We start from the raw sequence: 19640 nt of genomic DNA on the forward strand, positions 1-19640 counted from the left end.
CGGCCGCCGCCGCCCCTCCCTTCCCCACCAACAGGCACCGCTCAGAGCCCTCAGAAGAGCTCGCGCACAAGCCGGCGGAGACTTTAAAAAAACAGCTGGCGGGCGGGGCATCGCGAGCCGGGTACAAACAAGACAAACCGAGCCCCTCCGTTTTTTGGCCCGCCGCCCACCAATGAGCGGGTCCGGAGGGTTTGGGGGCGGGGCCCAACGGGCTACCTCGACGGTGAAGGGAGCGAATGATCAGAAAGCCCCGGCATGAGGGGCGGAGAAAGCTGGTGGCGCTTTCCAAGCGGCTTCTCACTGCCAGGCCTGGCCGAGGGCTGCAGAAAGGCGGCAAGGCAAGGCCTCTGGTTCTTTTTGCCCTCCTTTCCTGTTCCACACGCAACATTTAAGAGCAGACTATTTTTAAACGGCCTCTTTTTTTTTGCAGTACAGCACGATGAAGCCCGACTCTGAGAATTGCTTGACCGCCGCCTGCAAATAAATGGAAGAATGGTTTGCAACGGCAGAAGAGGGAGGGGGGGGGAAATGACTTTTGTCCCAGCCTTCCAGTGTCCAGATCTGTTCAATTATCTCAAGAGCTTCAGCATTCTCAAGTAGAGGAGTGCTGGGCTGATAAACAATATCAATACCCCACCTTTTAAAAAAAAATACTGTATGCTTGTATAGCAATATTTGAAATATTTTTGTAAACCGCCCTGAGTCCTTCGGAATTGGGCTGCATAAAAAAATAAAGGGAACACTCAAATAACACATCCTAGATCTGAATGAATGAAATATTCTCTTGAATACTTTGTTTTATACAAAGTTGAATGTGCAAAACAGCATGTGAAATTGATTGTCAATCAGTGTTGCTTCCTAAGCAGACGGTTTGATTTCATAGAAGTTTGATTTACTTGGAGTTATATTGTATTGTTCAAGTGTTCCCTTTATTTTTTTGAGCAGTGTGTGTGTGTATATACACACACACATACATACATTGATTTGGATCCCAAAAATGTGTTGGGACATCATAACCTCCAGTCACTCTAGCATAGTTCCCTCTAAGCTGAGCAGTCAGCAATCGCTCACTTAAAAATCATCATCAACTCAGAGTTTTCCAAACCTGCCCAGAAGCCGAGAGGGAAAGAGTGAGAGGGAAGGAGAGAGAGAGGAAGAGAGGAAGAGAGAGAGACACAGATAGAAAAAAGAGAGGAAGGAAAAGAGAAAGAAAAAGAATGGGAGTAAGGAAGAGAGAAAGAAAATCAAAATCTAGTTTGAAACTAGCTCAACTATTTAAGTGGCATTTTGATATTGATAGAGTTGCCCTATTATGAGCTCACTGTTATAGACACACAGTACAGTATTTTATTTTGAAATTCTCTGAGGCAAAACAGGGTGGGTTTTTTGTTTGTTTGTTTGTTTGTTTATTTATTTATTATTTCTGTGCCGCCCAGTCCTGAAGGGATTGCCGCTCAGACACTATACTTTTCCGCCCACCCCCCCAAAAAATTAGAGGGAACACTGCACTCTAGTAAGAAAGAATATGAAAAATGTTTTCCATGGCAAATGTTTGCTGCAATAGAAAACACACGTAAAACAATTGCATGCATAGGGAAGCCGATCCTGCTACCAAACAAGGCCCATATACCTAGCATACCCTTTGCAATTGACTTCCAGTCTCTTCCACCTACACCTGCTGCAGAGCGAACAGCATTTGCTGGGAATTCCCCTGACACTCTGCCCATAGGACATCCCAAAGCTTTCTGTATTCCAGGCCAGATAAAATAAAATGTGTATGATATGATACAAACAAAACCAATAACAACTTTTATGGCAACTCGGTCCAAACAGCAGCACTTTTCCAGCATTTTAGACAATCTGTAAGCCTGACTTACAGAATGGCAAAGGATGTTTTATATGCAAAATACTTTGTTGCTAGAACATTGTTTTTGTCAGCTGTAACAAACATTTCCTACAAACTAATGCGAATTCCCATATACAGTATCTTTAGATCAATCATTTTACATGCAGTGTTGTGGACCAAATTGATCAATCTTTTTTTCTGAACTAAAAAACATATTTGTTATACATACCAATGGGTCAGGTCACATTATCGTATTATTTAACCTCTTCAGAGAAGTGCTCTAAATTTCTTAATGATCTGTTTAATAATTCTTGGGCACTTTAACTGAGCCATGTCTCTTAAAGAATACATAAGTTACAAAAATTAAAATTTCAGTTTACTTAACACATATTTTCTTTGTTTTCACATAAACACTGTGTGAGGATTTTTGTACAGTTAGTAGACAATATTAGTAACACTTTTCTCTCCCAAGAAAGGGAACTATTTAAACTGCAAAATTGAAATACTGTTATCTTTTACATGTACTTTTTGAAAACATAGTAACAACCATGTATTCTGGAAATTAGAACTTTGCTATTATTATTTTTTCAACAGAGCAATGTGGCTGCTTATTAGGGCTGCCTCAGATACCACCACAACTATGGATGAGTTGAGAAAGCATCTACTATTTGGTTGCATCTACATACTTTGTGTTTAAGATCAGTATGAGGTAGCTATAGACCACATCCACAATCCCCTTTTGAATTTCATTTCATTTCCATTTGCTTTAACTCTGGGAACACATGGTAATTTTTTGGAGGGGAAACCCTAATCTCCATTAGCTGATTTGGAGATGCACAGAGTAGACATGGAAACTAGAGCTGTACATTCTTCAAAAAGAATTCAGAAGAAATGCTTTGGTTCTTTCCCAAATATAGAATCTCTAAGTGATGAACCAGCATGGTTGTTTCCATGCTTTTATCTAAGTTTGAAAAATATGTAGCACCTTTAAGGAATCTACCAAATTTTGTTAAAGCTAGGAAAACTTAGCAGCCCACTTTCCAGGCTTCCATGAATGCTTGGAAAAAGCCTGACTCCTTTAATCAACAGCCAAGAGATAATGTTCTCAATCATGTTTTTGTGAAAAGTACTGAAGAAAATCTTCTTTTTGAGAGCAGGTGTAGCATCACTTTTTAAAAAATGCCCATGTATATTGTTGCTTAGCTTCTGATACTGAAAAGTTCTTTAAATAGACTAAAATGTTTGGCAGTTCACTATAGAAGAGACCACAATATTTAGAGGTAGTAAATTGTCATATTTTCCTCTTACACAGGTAGTCCTCAACTTACAATTACAATTGAGCCCAAAATTTGTTGCTAAGTGAGACATTTGTTAAGTGAATTTTTCTCCGTTTTATGAGCATTTTCTTGCAACAGTTGTTAGGTGAATCACTGCAGTTGATAAATTGGTAACACAGCTGCTCCGTTAAACTGGTTTCCCCATTGACTTTGTTAGTCAGAAGGTTGCAAAAGGTGATCACATGACCCCTGGACACTGCAACCATCATAAATATGAGCCAGTTGGCAAGCATCTGAATTTTGATCATGACCATGGGGATGCTGCAATGGTCATAATTGTGAGAAATGGTCATGTCACTTTTTCTCCGTGATGTTGTAACTTTGAACAGTCACTAAACGAACTGTTATAAGTCAAGGACTACCTGTAGTTTATGATATATATATATTAGCTGGCAGGCTTTGCTCTTATGCAGACATATAACATTATTATAGTATATGACCAATTAAATTTTTCCTTTTTTTAGCTGTTTTCATGGGCATGTCTTCATCTGTTGCAGGCATTTCTACTACTCAATGTTCATGCAGTTACTACAGTTTAATGCAATAATTATTTAATTCAGCATAAAGTAAGGAAAAACCAAGATTATGGGTTAAAAAGACAAAAAGCTTAGCTCCGTCAATATTAATTTATGGAAATAACAGGTCATTTTTACATGGATTTTTTTCTTTTTCTTCTAAGAAAACAGTTACACATAATTTAGGAAGCAGAATATAGAAAGCTCACATCTCATTTTCCTTTAGGACAGGAGAGTGGGTATAAGGCATATCCTAAATCGTATACATGGCTTGTTCTTAATAACTCCAGAGAAAATTCTAATGTTGTTCATCTTATATAAATAGAATGTAAATTTTGGGAAATTATGAAAATGTATTATTGTCAGAAAGTGTGAAGATTCTGCAGCAAACAGTTTGAGTTTACAGTTCTTTTATTAGTTAAGATCTATAGCTGCCTTATTTACAATTCATTTTTAGTTCGTTAAAATTTCTGTATTCTATTTCAATTTGAGAGAGATGCTTTCAACAATAATGGGCCGTCTTTCCCCATGATCCCTATAGAATACATTTTATTTGGAAAATTTAGAGCCACAATTATACCTACTAGCTTAACTATTTAATAATATTCATTAAATTGTTTGTATTTCCATGCCTCCCTAAGAGACAGCCCTGTTTCAATGTATTCTAATAGCCTTAATTATATGTAACATCTAATTGCATTGTTATAATTGTAACATTATTGTAATTATTGCTACCATGACCTAGTGTTGATATACTTCTGAGCCATGTAAACCTACTCCATATAAAGGTTAGATTCCATAATAACCATCAGCTGCTTTTTCACTATATTTTTATGTGTGGCAGAAATACTTTCCAGTTGTTTAAAGTAGAATCAATAGTATTCTGCAACATAAAGAACAAACAACCTTTAAAGTGTAAAAAACAAACAAACAATTGTATAGTCTATTGTGGATCACAGTCCACTTCATCAGATGTATAAAAACTCTGTTAAACTGGGTGGTGATCTTCAACAGCTTATGCAATCATAATTTTATTCTTCTTTAAAGAACTATATAATCCTATATATATGTTATAAAATGAAAATAAAAACTGTTCCAAGTGGGGAAAAAGACACTGGAAACATGGAGACTGCTTGGAAAGATAGTTTAATGGTGGGCAGGAACTGTAGCACCACATGATTTTGAGGTCCTGGGCAAAAAAAAGAATATGGGGTGAGAGACATAGAACCTCTCTTGGGCTTTGCATTTTAGTATTTTGATTGTCAGCACATTTTTTCCTGTCATATATGTTGTTTTCGTGATGGTTTCTTTTCAAATAAGGCTGCAAAAATCAGTCAAGTGGACGCTTGGCCCACTTAGCAAAGAATGACCCCATAGTCTTTCCAGCTGTCTTCTGGGAATTGAAAAGAGTCTTTTACTTGTCCATCTCGGGGTCCTTTCTTTCATGTCTGCCAGGTGGCATGCTTAGTGGTAAGGCTGGTCAGTCAGGCTCGGGAAGGTCTTCTCCATTCTGGTTGCTGTGATGACTTTCTAGTGGAGGGCTGAATCCAAATCCAAATTCTGGGTCAAGAATGGAAGGTTTCCTCTGGAGGCAACATCTGGATCCATGTGCTCTGCTTCCACAGGTTGCAGAGTCATCTGTGCAGGGCTGAAAGATGTCAGAACAGGGTCCCCTTCCCCATTTGTGGACAAGGAAAGGCTTTGTAGGAGAATTAGAGATGGGAGGCTGGAGTGTTGGCAGGGTAGATAGCTTGTAGAGAGTGTTTGAGGGGGGGAAACCTAAGTACAATTATTAAACAGATTAAGCAATTGTAATAAAATGAAAACATCGCAGATGAGGGAGGAAGAAAAACTGGATTCACATGCACTCTCTTGGGCTTTGAATTTGAGCTTGTATTTTGATTGGTTGTCAGACCCCCATGGGGCCATGAAGGGGTAACTTTGCAGGTTATCTTTGAGTCCCAAGCTTGGTTGAATTTTGCTGGGTGATGTGCCATGTGGTGATTTCTGTTGTTAGATGGGTACAGGACAGTGGTGGGTTCCTATTGGTGCGCTGGCGTGCACCGTTTCAGTAGCAGCCCACTGATTGTGCAATTTGCGTGTGACAGCTCCGTCGGTCCGTTGCGTGGTGCCATCTTTTTTTAAAAAAATTGGCCTCTTTTTTGCTTTTTGAGCATGCGCAGAAGCAAAATCTCACGAGGGCACACTCGTGCGAGAGCGATTTTGGCAACTTTTTGCCTCCACACATGCACGGGAGCAAAAAAATACTGAAACCATGCACATGCGAGCATCTTCAGAGAGGGGCAGCATACAAATCTAATATATCATTATCATCATCATTATTATTATTATCCCCTTGTGAGATTTCGGTGATTTTTTGCTTCCTGCACATGCACGGAAGCAATACCGCATGAAAGGATGTGCACATGTAGCAAGTGGGGGCACGTACAAAATGTGATAATGCGCACACAGTGCACTGGTAGAGGGCTAGTCTTACCTTTGTTGGATCTTGGGGGTGAGGGCATTTGCTTATACTGTAAATAGACCAAGCTATCTCTTTAACTCTTAAGTGCTGACATCTGTTGTGGACTATTGTGGTAGGGGCTATTAAGAGTGTGTCTGCTTCCTGCCTTTAAAAACCCCCATGTCGTTCCATTTCTCATCCAGGGAAATATGATATTCTGCCTTTTTAATATTTCCTAGACTATTTCGTTCTTCTAGGAGAGGGGTGGGTGCTAATTTCCTACAAAACTTTTATTCTTTAACTTAAATAGCGCCTTTGCCAGGTGAAATAAACTTCTTTTTTCATTTTGATTTACAGCTCTAAAGCTTAATGTATTTAAAACATTAATGTTTAGTGCTAAGAGAGTACAAAGTCTTTACTACATGGGTTGCAACTGTATAAAAAGATGTAAACATATCTCATTTATTGCACCTTCTGGGGAAAGAACAAATGCAAGAAAGAGAGGCAGACAACTGAGAAAAACAAGGCAGCCATTCAAACAGGTCTTGTTCAACTTCCTAATTTGCCCAGGAACTAAGAGCCTAGCAACAGTTCTTATCCAATCAGAGATACGGGTGCAAGGCTCAGCTCAAAATCTCACAAAAACCAGCCTCCTCCAATAGTTTCTTAGCAATGCCTTCCTTGCAGCAACAACAACGAAAAAGAACTGCAGTTTCATAAACCGAAATGGGTCACAGACTTACCAATCTTGAGATATAGCCTCCTCTGCCTGCAAAACCAAGACTCTTTGATTTTTAATCAAGCTTTTTAAAACTGCAGTCTCTTTCTTTAACCACCCTTTGCTTAAGACTCCCTGTGTGTGTTTCTGTTGGATTTTAGCTTTCAAAAGTTACTGTTTCATTGTATTCATTTCATTCCTCTGAATGTTTCCCTTTTTCAAACTCTTCCATTTTCAGTAGTTAACTCATTGCACACCTACTTGTTACTTTGTTCCTAGACACCTCAATGTTTATATTTTTGTAGCCCAGTTTCATAAGCTCTTTAGGAAAGAAAAAGTTTCAGAATGACTTATACGGTATGAATCAAGTTTTCTCTCATTCCAACCAGTTTATAATCAGCTTCTGCTGAAATGAATAAGACTGCACAGAATCTTTTTCACACTTTGCAATATAATGTCCAGCCACTCCTGTTTAGCACTACAGTTATTTTAAAATACCCACTTTTACTTTCTAGAAAACATATGTAATGGCAAAGAGTGTTTGCTTAAAAGTAATTCATAATCAATATAAAACTTAAAAACCTATAATTAAAAAAAAATATTTTAAACCATCAGCCCAAGCATTTACATGAAAAGCTAAACTGTTACTGAAGGCCAAATTCTAAAATATTCGGTCTACCTACATACAATAGGCAGAGAAAAGTTTTTGTTTTCAGAAATGAGATTAGTGTTACATTCTGACTGTTCCCAGAACTCCCCTCCTACAGAAAAAGGATAAGATAGCTTTGTGCTATGTTTAAATAAACATGTGGCAATTAGCAATAGTGACTGGGCTATGGAGTCTTGTTTTCCTAAGAGACAGATGAAGCTGCTATAACTGTAAAGGATTCAGAAGCAATTAGCGATATCCCAGACCGTTTTCCCCATACACCAGGATTATTGATCTCTCATTGGTGTCTAATTCTCTCTAGGCCAGGGGTGTCATACCCAAGACCCAGGCTTAGATCTGGCCCTGGAAAAGCAAAGGCCCATGGTGCCACTGCCAGTGAAAACAGAGTTCAGGAGGGCTGCATTCAATTCTCTTGAGCTCTGTTTTTGCTGGCAGAGTGTTGCATGCCAAAAAATGGAGCTTGCGAGGGCCACGGGTGGCTCTCAGGAGCCTGTTTTTGCTGGCAGAGTGCTCAGGGAAGCCATAGTTGCCCTGTCCCACCCCGAGTAACGTTGAGCTGGCCACTCCCACCGCAGCACCGCAAAGTCAAACACAACCCTGATGCGGCCCTCAATGAAATCAAGTTTGACACTCCTGTTCTAGGCCATATTTATGGAATCAAATCCAGACCAAGGTTCAACACCTTCCTCCATGCACACCCAACTATAAGCTATTTGTATGCTCAGTCAGGAAATGGCAATGGCAGTAAGGGGAAATCCTGCCCTCTCCTGAAGTTCTCATTCTGCTGCTGTCTGGCCATCTTTACCCAAATAAAGGGTGGGAGCTTGAAGAAGGAAGAAATTGATGGGAACTGCTTCATTTTCCAGGCGCTAGCTATGTTCTTTAGTTCCAGGGCCAAAGGAAATGACTTAACCTTCTACTCTCTTTCTAGAACTGTTGCGGGGAACAAGACTCAGTCCAGAAAGAATGGACAGGTAGAAATATCTGGAATGGGCTACTATTTGATCTGTACAGCTCTAGTTAAATACAGTGGTACCTCGTGATACGAACACTTTGAGATACGAACCCGGGGTTCAGAAAATTTTTGCCTCTTCTTACGAACTTTTTTTGCCTTACGAACCCACCACAGATTGCAAAATGGCGCTCTGCTGGGTGCCGCCACCTAGCTGTCACCTTTTAAAACAGCCGGGGGGCTTCTTGGCATTCTCCCAAACCCGAACCCGAACTTTTCGGGTTCGGGAGGCCGCCAAGAAGTGCCGCCGCCCACCTGTCACCTTCTTAAACAGCAGGGGGGCTTCTTGGCGTTCTCCCGAACCCGAAAGTTTGGGTTCGGGTTTGGGTTCCGGAGGCCGCCAAGAAGCGCCCGGCTGTTTCAGAAAGTTACAGCCGGGTGGCGCCGCTTGGTGGAGCACCATTTTTGCGATCAGCGGCGGCGTTTTCGGCCGATCTGGAGGCTGGAAAGGAGGTGGGGAATCCCAATAGGGAATTCCATGGGTGGAGCTTTGACGTCACGAAGACGGCCTTCCTGGAGGCCACGTTACGGCTGACCAGGAAGGACGTCTTCATGACGTCAAAGCTCCGCTTCAGGCGCTTCTCGGCGGCCTCCAGAAAACGAACTTCCGGGTTCAGGTTTGGGAATACGCCGAGAAGCCCCCCAGCTGTTTTAAAAGATGACAGGCGGGGGTGGGGGGCGCCCAGCGGAGTGCCATTTTGGGATTTCCCCCCCCCTTGCACGCATTAATCGCTTTTACATTGTTTCCAATGGGAAACATTGTTTCATATTACGAACATTTCGCCTTACGAACCTCCTTCCGGAACCAATTAGGTTCGTAAGACGAGGTATTACTGTAGTTGTATCTGACTGTATATTAATTGGTCCAAGGTCAAGTTGGGGTGAAGTGATCAGTGGTGCACTGCAGAATTCCCTTCTTAGCCTTCAGCAATTCATCATGAATTTGAATGAGGAGTTAAAAAGAATATGGATATCAAATTTGAAGCCAACACAAAAATAGATAATAAGTTGGGAAAATAGACAAAAGCCAGCAAGCTGAACTTAAAAGACAACGGCAAATCCAACATTTGAGTAGGATAAATCAAAGGCATAGGATAAGGGTACAACAATGGTCAAAATGGGGTTCTTGCTGGTTCATCAGGTAAGCATGAGTCAATTGTGTGAGGCAAAAATTTCAAAAAGGACAAATTTAATCCATATCAATATGGCATCAAAAATCCAAATAATGTCTACCTAAACAAGGAAGATTATTATTTAAATCCCATTAACGCATCTTATGATACATGATTTCAACTAGGCTACTCTAAATGTACTCTAAAACCTCAAACTAGCCGAGGTTAAGAATATAAATTATTTAGGATTTTTCAACAGTATTTATATGCTGATGAGAGTTTTAACAGGGTTAATTAGAATTTAAATTTGGAGAAGCCAAATGTATTACTAGCCAAACAAGCATTTTTCTAGTTCTCCATTCTATAAATATTCACCATTTATCAATCTGCAACACTGTTTGTGGTTTACATAACTTCATAGTCTCTAAGAGTAGCTTCTGCTGACAAATGAAAATTCCTTTTGTGCACATCAATGAGATTAGTTTTCATAAAGTTTCCAATTTTGTTTCAAATGGTGTTTTTCTTCCTTCATGAAAAGTTGCAATGCTTTTTCCTTCTGAAAATGTTGTAAGTAGATAACGAAGTTATTTAAAACCTTATATAAAAACCAACGTCTGTAAAAACAACAAAATATAATTAATAAATGACATTGATTAATATTTAAAACTGTAAAATCCATTATTCCACTGTAGTGAGTACTTCAAGTCAAAATGTTTATAAATTGAAATGTCTGGGAAAAGAGAAATGTTTTTGTTCAGGCGTGCCTTCTCAATTTGCTGGCTGGGAAATTTTGGGAGTTGAATTCACTTCTTCCTCTGTATTTTAATGTACAGTAGTCCCTCGCTATACCGCGCTTCACCTACTGCGGCTTCACTTCATCGCCGGTTTTCAAGAAATATTAATGAGAAAAATCATTCGCGGATCTTCGCTAGTTCGCAGGTTTTTGAGGAAGTCGATCGGCAGATTTAAACAGCCCGCCGAACTCGATCGGCAGGTGTTTCAAAAAATATATATCTAAAATTGTAAATACTGTATTTAAATACTGTATCTAAAATAAATACTGTGTGGGAAGGGTTTATAAACACTTAAAACAATGAAAACTTACTAAACAATTACAACATAAATACTTAAATAAGTACTATCAGTCGATAAATTCCCCATCGCGGATTTCACCTATCGTGACCGGGTCTGGAACGTAACACCAGCGATAGGTGAGGTCTTACTGTATACTTGATGACATTGGGTAATACCTGATTGTACAGTTGGACATCGGGTCAAACATGAAGTGTACCAAAAGATTTTCAGGTGCAATTTAATGTGCTGTTGCCATGTCTAAGACCCTATACAGCTTTCGATTCTGTCATCTAAAGATCACTAGTTGCAATGAGATTTGCCCATCCACTAAGATCTGGAAAAGACAGCTCATTTTTCTTTTTTTTTAACCTTTCAATTCTATGTGTTGCCTTTCATTTGAAAAATTTATTAAGCTTTGAAAAGGAAGAAAGAAGAAAGGAAGGGTGAGGAGAGAAAAGGAGGAAGATATACTGATACTGATGATACATATAGTGATAGAAGAGAATTATAATGTATTGTATTTATTTATTCGACTTCTATACCACTCAATCCCATAGGACGCAGGGCGGCTTACAACAATACAAATAGAATAGAATAATAAAAAGAAGAAAATATCAATAATAAACTATAAAAAATGGTGTTCAAAGTATCATTTGGTATCATATTGATATCCAAATAATTTTTCTATAGACTTTTAGCAATAGCAATACCACGAGTCTATGGAGAGGGGTGGCATACAAATCCAATAAATAAATTAATAAACAAACTTAGACTTATATATCAGTTCACAGTGCTTTTCAGCCCTCCCTAAGTGGTTTTACAGAATCAGCATATTGCCCCCAACAATCTGGGTCCTTATTTTACTGACCTCGGAAGGATGGAAGGCTGAGTCAACCTTGAGCCAGTAAGACTCGAACTGCCAACTTACTGGCAGCCAGCAGTCAGCAGAAATAGCCTGCAGTACTGCACTCTAACCACTGCACCATCATGGCTCTTTTATCTATAACAATGCTGTTCTTGCAGGTAACAATTTTTTCTCTTCGAAGATAATGGTACCATTTAAACCTCAGTCTGCATTTCTTCCCATAGCAGATTGCTAACCTTCAGACATACTCACAGTTGTCATATTCATTTTAACCCCGTGACCCAAGTGTTTGCTTAGCAGTTTCTGACAGTCTAGACAGAATGGGAATATTTTAATCTGAATTATTAAAAAATCTTTCCCTTGCACCTTTAAAAAAAATAAAATATTTGAATTCCATTTCTATTTACTCCTGTCCTATAGCAAATAAACAGAAACAGGAATAAAGGGCAGGCTTTACTCAGAACTCGGCCATTCCTAAAGTATTTAAACAGAGCTGCTTTGATACTGTTGCATGGTATCTCTTAAGATAACACAGTCACTGAGAACAGAAGGACATTGCCCAAGAGTGATAATAGGGACTGAGAGCAAAGAACAATTTGGTGGAAAGGGAAAATGATCTCCGGCATCTGCATTATGGCTGTTTGAGAAGGGAAGTGTAGAATTTGACCAATTAAAAGACTTTGCTGGAGTTCTCTGATGTTTAATAGTAGTCTAAAATTCAGGGCCTTTTTAAAAGGCAACCAAAGCCTCAAAAAAGATGTGGCACAACACTGCTCTTTAATGAGCTTTAGTTATTTTCCAGAGACCACCAGTCTAAGAAGGTATGTCTAAGAGTGAAACCAGCTCCCAATGTTTCCCTCAGCCAGTGAAGCTTCCTGGGGGACTTCAGTGAGGTCAGCCACTCTCTCCCACCTGATAAAGTGACTGGTGGAGACAAACATTGGAGGAGGGAGCATTATGTACACTGCCCGATGCTTCAAAATGAAAAGCAGGATTTTAAACAAAATCAATCAACCAAACAGGTAAAAGAATTTTGTGCTAATACACAAGGGCAAAACGCAGAAGGTCAAGGGACATTTCTCTTTTCAAATTGTAAAAACTTACTTTTTAAATTTATTTATTAGATTTCTATGCTACCCTATTCCTCGGACTTAGGACGGCTCACAACAAAAGTGAATACATAACATATAGAAATCTAAAATTAAAACATAGTAAAAACCCCATTTCTTAAAAAGCCAATCACTCACATTCAGTCAATCAGACCTGTTAGTACATGGTACTTACCAACTTTGGGGTTGCCATATAGTAAACGAACAATGTTAGTCTATTAATGTAAAGACTGTATCTTTAAGAACTTTGACTGGTTTGGCCATGAGGGCGCCAGCACCATTTCCTGTGGGAGGAGTTACTTTGAGATATGTTTGATTGTGAGTCTGTATTATTCTAGCTGTGTGCGGTTTGTAATCTATTGTTAATATTGTTGTATATTTGTAAATAATAATATTGTTAATACTAAGTCTGAGTCTTTAACTGGCTAGCCCACATATCTACACCACTGCAATAACTCTGCTGAGTGTATGTCGAAGGTTTCACAAAGGGCTGCACTGAGACAAACTAACATAACCTATACCTTCATTCACCGACTGGGGCAAGATGATAGACTTAATGGCCCCAAGCCTGCCGGCAGAGATAGGTCTTTAAATTCTTGTGGAAGGTGGGGAGGGTGGGGGCAATACGAATCTCTGGAGGGAGTTGATTCCAGAGAGATGGGGCCACCACAGAGAAGGCCAACTCTTTGGGACCTGACCGGCCCTTTGGGACCTGAGATATATGAGGCAGAAGACGGTCCCGTAAATTATGAAACATTCTCTGACTAGAATGTTATTTTCCATTATTACGCAATTCTTACACCATGCTTAGTAAAAGGCTAAATATTACTGTCCATTATTACTTTAAGCCTTTTTGGCTTATCATCACCTACAATGAAAAGATAATGTGAAGCGTATGTGTTGGCAATCCACTTGGGCCACTAGACCTGATGATAAAATGAGGTTTTCAGAGACTTCCAGAAAATCGATAGGGATGGTACTAGCCTCACTTTGGGAGGGAGGGTGTTCCATAAGGTGGACACCACAGCAGGGAAGGTTCACTGCCTGAGTGCCACCAAGTATAGTTGCCTACCACAGTGTTTCCCAACCTTGGCAACTTGAAGATATCTGGACTTCAACTCCCAGAATTCCCCAGCCAGCATTCGCTGGCTGGGGAATTCTGGGAGTTGAAGTCCAAATATCTTCAAGTTGCCAGGGTTGGGAAACACTGGCCTAGCATATAGGACTCATACCATGCCTCGTCTGCAAGATCTGGTAGCTGGTCCCATATCATGAAAGGATTTAAAGATTAAAACCAGCACCTTGAATTCGACACGGAAGCAGACTGTCGATCAATGCAGCTCACGGAGCAGAGGAATAATAGGTGCTGTTTCAGAGGCATTTTGCATCAGCTGAAGTTTTTGTATATTCTTCAAAGGCACTCCCTTGTAGACTCTAGTAGTGTAAGTGACTAGAACTGTGATGTTGGCACGCAGAGCCATATCTGAGGGCACGCAATGCGTTGTCCTATATTATATCTAAGGGCACACAAGCTTCATGTGCGTGCTGGCCAGCTGATTTTTGGGCCTCAGGAGGGCCGAGGGGAGGCTATTTTCGCCCTTCTCAGACTTCAAGAAAACCTCTGGAGCCTGTGGATGGTGAAAAGTGGACCCCACGGACCTACCGGAAGTCCTTTTATCTGAGGTTTCAAAAAACAAGAAAGAAAAAGGAAGAAGATTTTCTGGTTCATGGTCCATCTCCCTGTCTTTTTTATTCTTCCCTTCCATTTCACTATTATCGGGTGACCATGAATTTGCTACAATCTCTACTTCCATTATATTATTAACCAATTCCATATCCATACCATGTCTATCCCGGACCATAATAATAATAATAATTTATTAGATTTGTATACCGCCCCTCTCCGAAGATCCATGAACTGTGCGGGTTAGAAAAGAAAGTGTATTGATATTTTTGCAGATTCAATTCTCTCCAAGTATCTTTCATACTTATATTCTGGCTTCTAAAATGGAACAAAATGAGAAATACTTATTTTGCTTCTCTAAAGCGGAAAATAAAGAAAAAAATAGATAAGTGATGTTTTCACCTTTTCTTTTTTCTTTTTCAATGCCTTTAATGCAGGTTTTTTTAAATATAGGAGCAAATGAAGCCTGGTTTTGAAATTTAAGAATAATCGTTCAGGGTTCGGTAAAATAATTACTTCACAGAAGTAATTCACAGAAAAAGAATGTGCAACCTTCTGAATTCTAGAGCACTGTCACTATGCACAAAATGTGCATGTATTATTCTCAGAAACAATTTGGAAACTTGGCAGGAGCACAATTTAAATAAAATTCAGTGGAAAAATAATATGTGCTCATTGGCAGTTATTTTTCTTTAGACAGCTATTATTCATAAATTGTCTTTTTAAATTCAAAAGAAATTTAAGAAGTGGTGCCCCTAAAAACAAGTACAGAATTGTAATTCTTACCACTTATGCATACAGAACATGGACCATAACCAAAGCCTCCTCCTGGGCTGTCTAAACAATTCCATATTATTAAAAAGAGGCCAGTTTGTAAAAACTTAACACTATTCACTCACACAATCATAGTACACTTTAGCATTTTATAAAAGCTCTTGTTTTAAAACCAATGAGAGATATTTGAAACTGCAGCCTACACTGGCCACCCACAATCAGAATTTCAAATTAAGAATTTTAATAAGGTGTTTGTATTATTTGCTTGCTTCTACAAATGTACTATTTGCAGTTAAATAGCAGAGGCTTAAACTTTGTGCATGAATAGACATACACAGAAATGTACCAACTATGATCTTTGTAAATTATTATGCTATCTGGCCATCTTTATAATTTGAGAAATAACCCTTATATATATTTTTAAAAGTTAACATATGGCTTAGCATGCTTACATCACCAAATATGAAGCTGCAATCCTACATATGTGATAGCCAGGAAGCAAATCACCATGAAATGAATAGATTTAACTTTCAAGTACATACGTATACAACTGTACTGTCAAACAACAAGTCAAAGGACTTACTGTTCTCAAAAGAAACACTTATTCATTCCCCTTATTCATTACTAACCCACCCAAATAATTTGCAAATACTGTAATCGTGTTTGTTTGAATATGAAACACTGAATAAAAGGTTCTCTGAAATTCAGAGAAGATTCTATCTTGCTTTTAGGGATAAACAGATTCCAAGGGTGTGATCTCCTTCAGCCAATCACCAATCTCAGCCACAATGCTACCATTGGTTCATGTCCTATTACAGCAAAGAGAGGCTTGTTTTTCTGCTTTTGTCTGAAACCTTGATGATGAATGGCTGCTTCAGGCAAAAGATTAAGCAGTGTCGTTAAGGCTTATTATGAAAAACAGATGAAACAAACAAACAGCAACAGTTGATAGAATAATATCTCTAAAATACATCCACATTTTAGAAAGAGAACATATTTTACCCCAGAATCTGTAATATTCCAACATGAACTTTTGTGCCAAAATTAGACACAACAGCAGCAAAATTGGATCAGTGGCTAAATCTCTAGGAAGGTGGAGGAAAAGAACAATTTGAAGTACAGTATGGCCATATGTGAAGAGCTGAATTTCCTGTTCACCCTTCCTCCACAAAACTACTTTAAGTGGGCATAATTTTTTTTTCTCTAAAAACAGGGTTGTTTTCCATGCCCAGGCAGAATTCCCTCTAGGGAAAAGGTTTTGAAAGTAAGTAATTAAGGGTAAGAAGGCAAATACAGAGAAAAACTGACAAAGTCTGCAAACACATTTTGCAGAGGATGTGGCTTGGGCATGACTTTTGCCAGTCAGTCCCCTCTTGCCAAGGAAAACAACCAGACTATGATTTGTTACAAACATAATTTAGGATACTAAAAGCAGGTCATCATCACTTGAACTGAAAATGGTGTCTACTGTCTACATTTACATGCCGCAGTGACACTTTTGGCTGCCCTGAATAAATATTTAAGCCAGGGGTGAAATGCTCCCACTTCGCTCGTGCCTATTGGTCGTCGGAGAACTAGTCACGAAGGCAGCATGAGGCTCCTCCCACCCACCGCCATTTGGGTTCTTTTACCCTCTGCGTATGTGCAGATGGCGGAGTCTCACACTGCCTTCACGACTGGCTCTCTGATAACCGACAGGCACGAGCAAACCGGGAACATTTGACTCCTGATATAAGGTGAAGGTAAAGGATGTTTGGAGTCTCGCTTGTGAAGTGGAATAAACAAATACATTACAGGTAGTCCCCCACTTTTTATTATTTATTTATTTATTTATTTATTTATTTATTTATTTATTTATTTATTTATTCATTCATTCATTTGTCCAATACACAAATACATAGGAAGAAAATATACAAGAAGTAATATATATAAGGATAAAAGAAAATAGAAGAGAAGATATATGAAAGGAAGAAAATATACATGATAGATGAGATAAAGGAAAGACGATTGGACAGGGGATGAAAGGCACACTCGTGCACTTATATACGCCCCTTACTGGCCTCTTAGGAACCTGGAGAGGTCAATCGTGGATAGTCTAATGAGTGTTGAAAGTTACAACATTTTGGAAAAAGCGACTTATGAACTGTACTCAGATTTATGACGGTCATGCATTCCCCCATGGTCACATGATAATAATTTGGGCAGTTTAGCAATTAGCTCGTATTTATGATATTCACTTAGTAATCTTGTTGATTTGCTTAACCACTTAAAAATTGTTGTAAATTCAAGTCTGATTCAATTTATGACCATAACTACCACATTTTTTGGAGTATGAAGTGCACCTTAGTTTTGGGGGAGGAAAATGTGGTGGGGGGGGGGAGAAATCTACCTACCAGGTATTCATCTGGCTAGCATCCTTAGTCTCATCAGCTTCAGCACATTATTTTATCCCCTGGTTAGGGCTGAAAAAACCCTTTTCAGAGGGAGTGGGAATGAAAACAAGGCTGCAAAGACTTAGGGGAGGAACAAACCTTCTTTGGAGGGAGTAGGAAGCCAGGAAAATCATTAGCACCTAGTTAGGGTTGGGGAAAAAGCTTTGAAAAAGCTACATTAGGAGTATAAGATGCACCCAAATTTTCAACCTCTTTTAGGGAGGAAAAAGTTGTGTCTTATACTCTGAAAAATAAGGTACTTATAATGGAAATTCTGGTTCTAATTGCGGTTGTTAAGTTAAAGACTACTGTAGCTTCGCTGATAACAATACCAATGACTAGCTACTGCCTTCTTCTGGAATTTTGACCCTGGATTGTCTTGATATCTCCCATCCATCTAATAATTTGCTAGCTAAATATTTTACAGTTCGCTTACTTCATCACCCCAAATTTTTTTCATATTTTTTCTTGCTATCACTTCATTCATCACAACATTTCTACGTTAAATTACCTACTGTTGGGATTATGAAATTTTGCATGCCTTTAGGATAGGTAATAACTTAATGCCTTCATTTAATTTCAAGCCACCTGACTCCCCGGCAGTTTTGCGCAACTTAAATTAAACATTAAAAATAAATTTGAATTAAAACAATTAGTGAAAAAGATTACAGGTGACCGAAACAGGAGGTATAAAGCCCCAAAGGGTTCAACTATCATTCTAGCCCAAAGCTTGGGTGTTGTACATACTCCTGGTCAGTTGGAGGAGGATGAAGAACTTGAGGACTCTGATACAGATAGTGTTTATGAATTAGTGGGGGGCCCGGGGTTACAGGTAGTAGAACAGGTGGGAGGCCAGCCACAGGATGGGGCTATGAGTTCAGGATCTAGCGAGGAAGAATCAGACGCTCGCTGGGTAAACCCTAAATTCAGATGAATTGATGCAAAATCTATTGTGGCTCTCTTAATTAATCTATGAGCAAAATACAAATTTTCATCATTAGACCCATGCAGTATTTCTAAAAGATGTCACATTTCCCTCCTCCTCCCCCTGACTATTAAGGGTTAGAAAATTTAAGCAAGAATTAGGGCAATATTGTTACCTAGCAGCGTCAATTACCGAAACATTGCCACAGAAGGAAGGAAAAAAGGAGGGAGGGGAAGCAAGTTTATTCCATTGGTTCTGATGTGAAACCAACTGTTTATTTTATTTATTTTTCTCATCTGTTGCTTATTAGTAGTCATTCCCATCTGGACAACTAAAATCTTTCAAGCTAGTTGTAAGCTTTATATATTTAAAAATCAGTGCCTATATTTGACTATTTTTCTTCTTCCCTATTTCTTTTCCCTTGTTCCTATCTTATTTATCTATTTATATAAGCAATTTACAGTATATAGCCTTCTATCTCACAATAATGACTCTGTCTTTTAGAATGCCAGTAGCCGTGTTTTAAATTGCTCTGGGGATGGGTTATTACCAGCGGTGGAGCTACGAGCCGGAACACTAAATTGCGCTCGCTGCAGCGACTCATACGTTTTTGTGGGACCAGTGCGATTTTGCTGCTGCACCTGTGGAGAAAGCAAAATCGTGCAAGGAACCGCAGGTGCGCCTGTATTTCAACATGCGCAGAAGCAAAAAAACTTTACCAAAACACGGGCACACCTGCGGTTCCGTGCGCGATTTCACTTCCTCCACAGGTGCAGCAGCAAAATCACGCTGGTCCCACAAGAACTTACGAGTCGTGGCAGCGAGCGCAATTTAGCGTTCCGGCTCGTAGCCCACCGCTAGTTATTGCCATGTTTCCCTGAAAATAAGACCCTGTCTTATTTATTTTTTTTGAACCCCGAAATAAGTGCTTGGCCTTATTGCCATGCACTCAAAAGCCCAATTGGGCTTATTATCAGGGGATGTCTTATTTTGGGGGAAACAAGGTATTTGTACAAGTTCATAATGCTGTCCATATTGTTAAACAATGGAAGCCTACAGATCATTGGATAAGACGCTTCCCTTTGGATCCATTCTAAACATTA

General features: G+C 39.2%; 1 protein-coding gene across 3 annotated transcripts in view; it reads right to left on the bottom strand.

Moving 5' to 3' along the window:
- Window positions 1–19640, bottom strand: part of SESN1 (sestrin 1) — a 57258-nt gene that overhangs the window by 22915 nt on the left and 14703 nt on the right. Inside the window, exon 1 of one of the 3 annotated variants that reach the window (XM_070733325.1) lies at window positions 1–122. This exon is cut by the window's left edge and continues 120 nt beyond it. The exons of the other annotated variants lie outside the window; for them this stretch is intronic. Coding sequence (XP_070589426.1) covers window positions 1–111 — 111 coding nt within the window. The 5' untranslated portion in view covers window positions 112–122. Of the gene's footprint in view, window positions 123–19640 lie in introns of those variants that run through there. 3 annotated transcript variants of the gene reach the window in all.

The sequence above is a fragment of the Erythrolamprus reginae genome, chromosome 1, assembly GCF_031021105.1.
Source record: "Erythrolamprus reginae isolate rEryReg1 chromosome 1, rEryReg1.hap1, whole genome shotgun sequence".
NCBI lineage: Eukaryota > Metazoa > Chordata > Lepidosauria > Squamata > Dipsadidae > Erythrolamprus > Erythrolamprus reginae.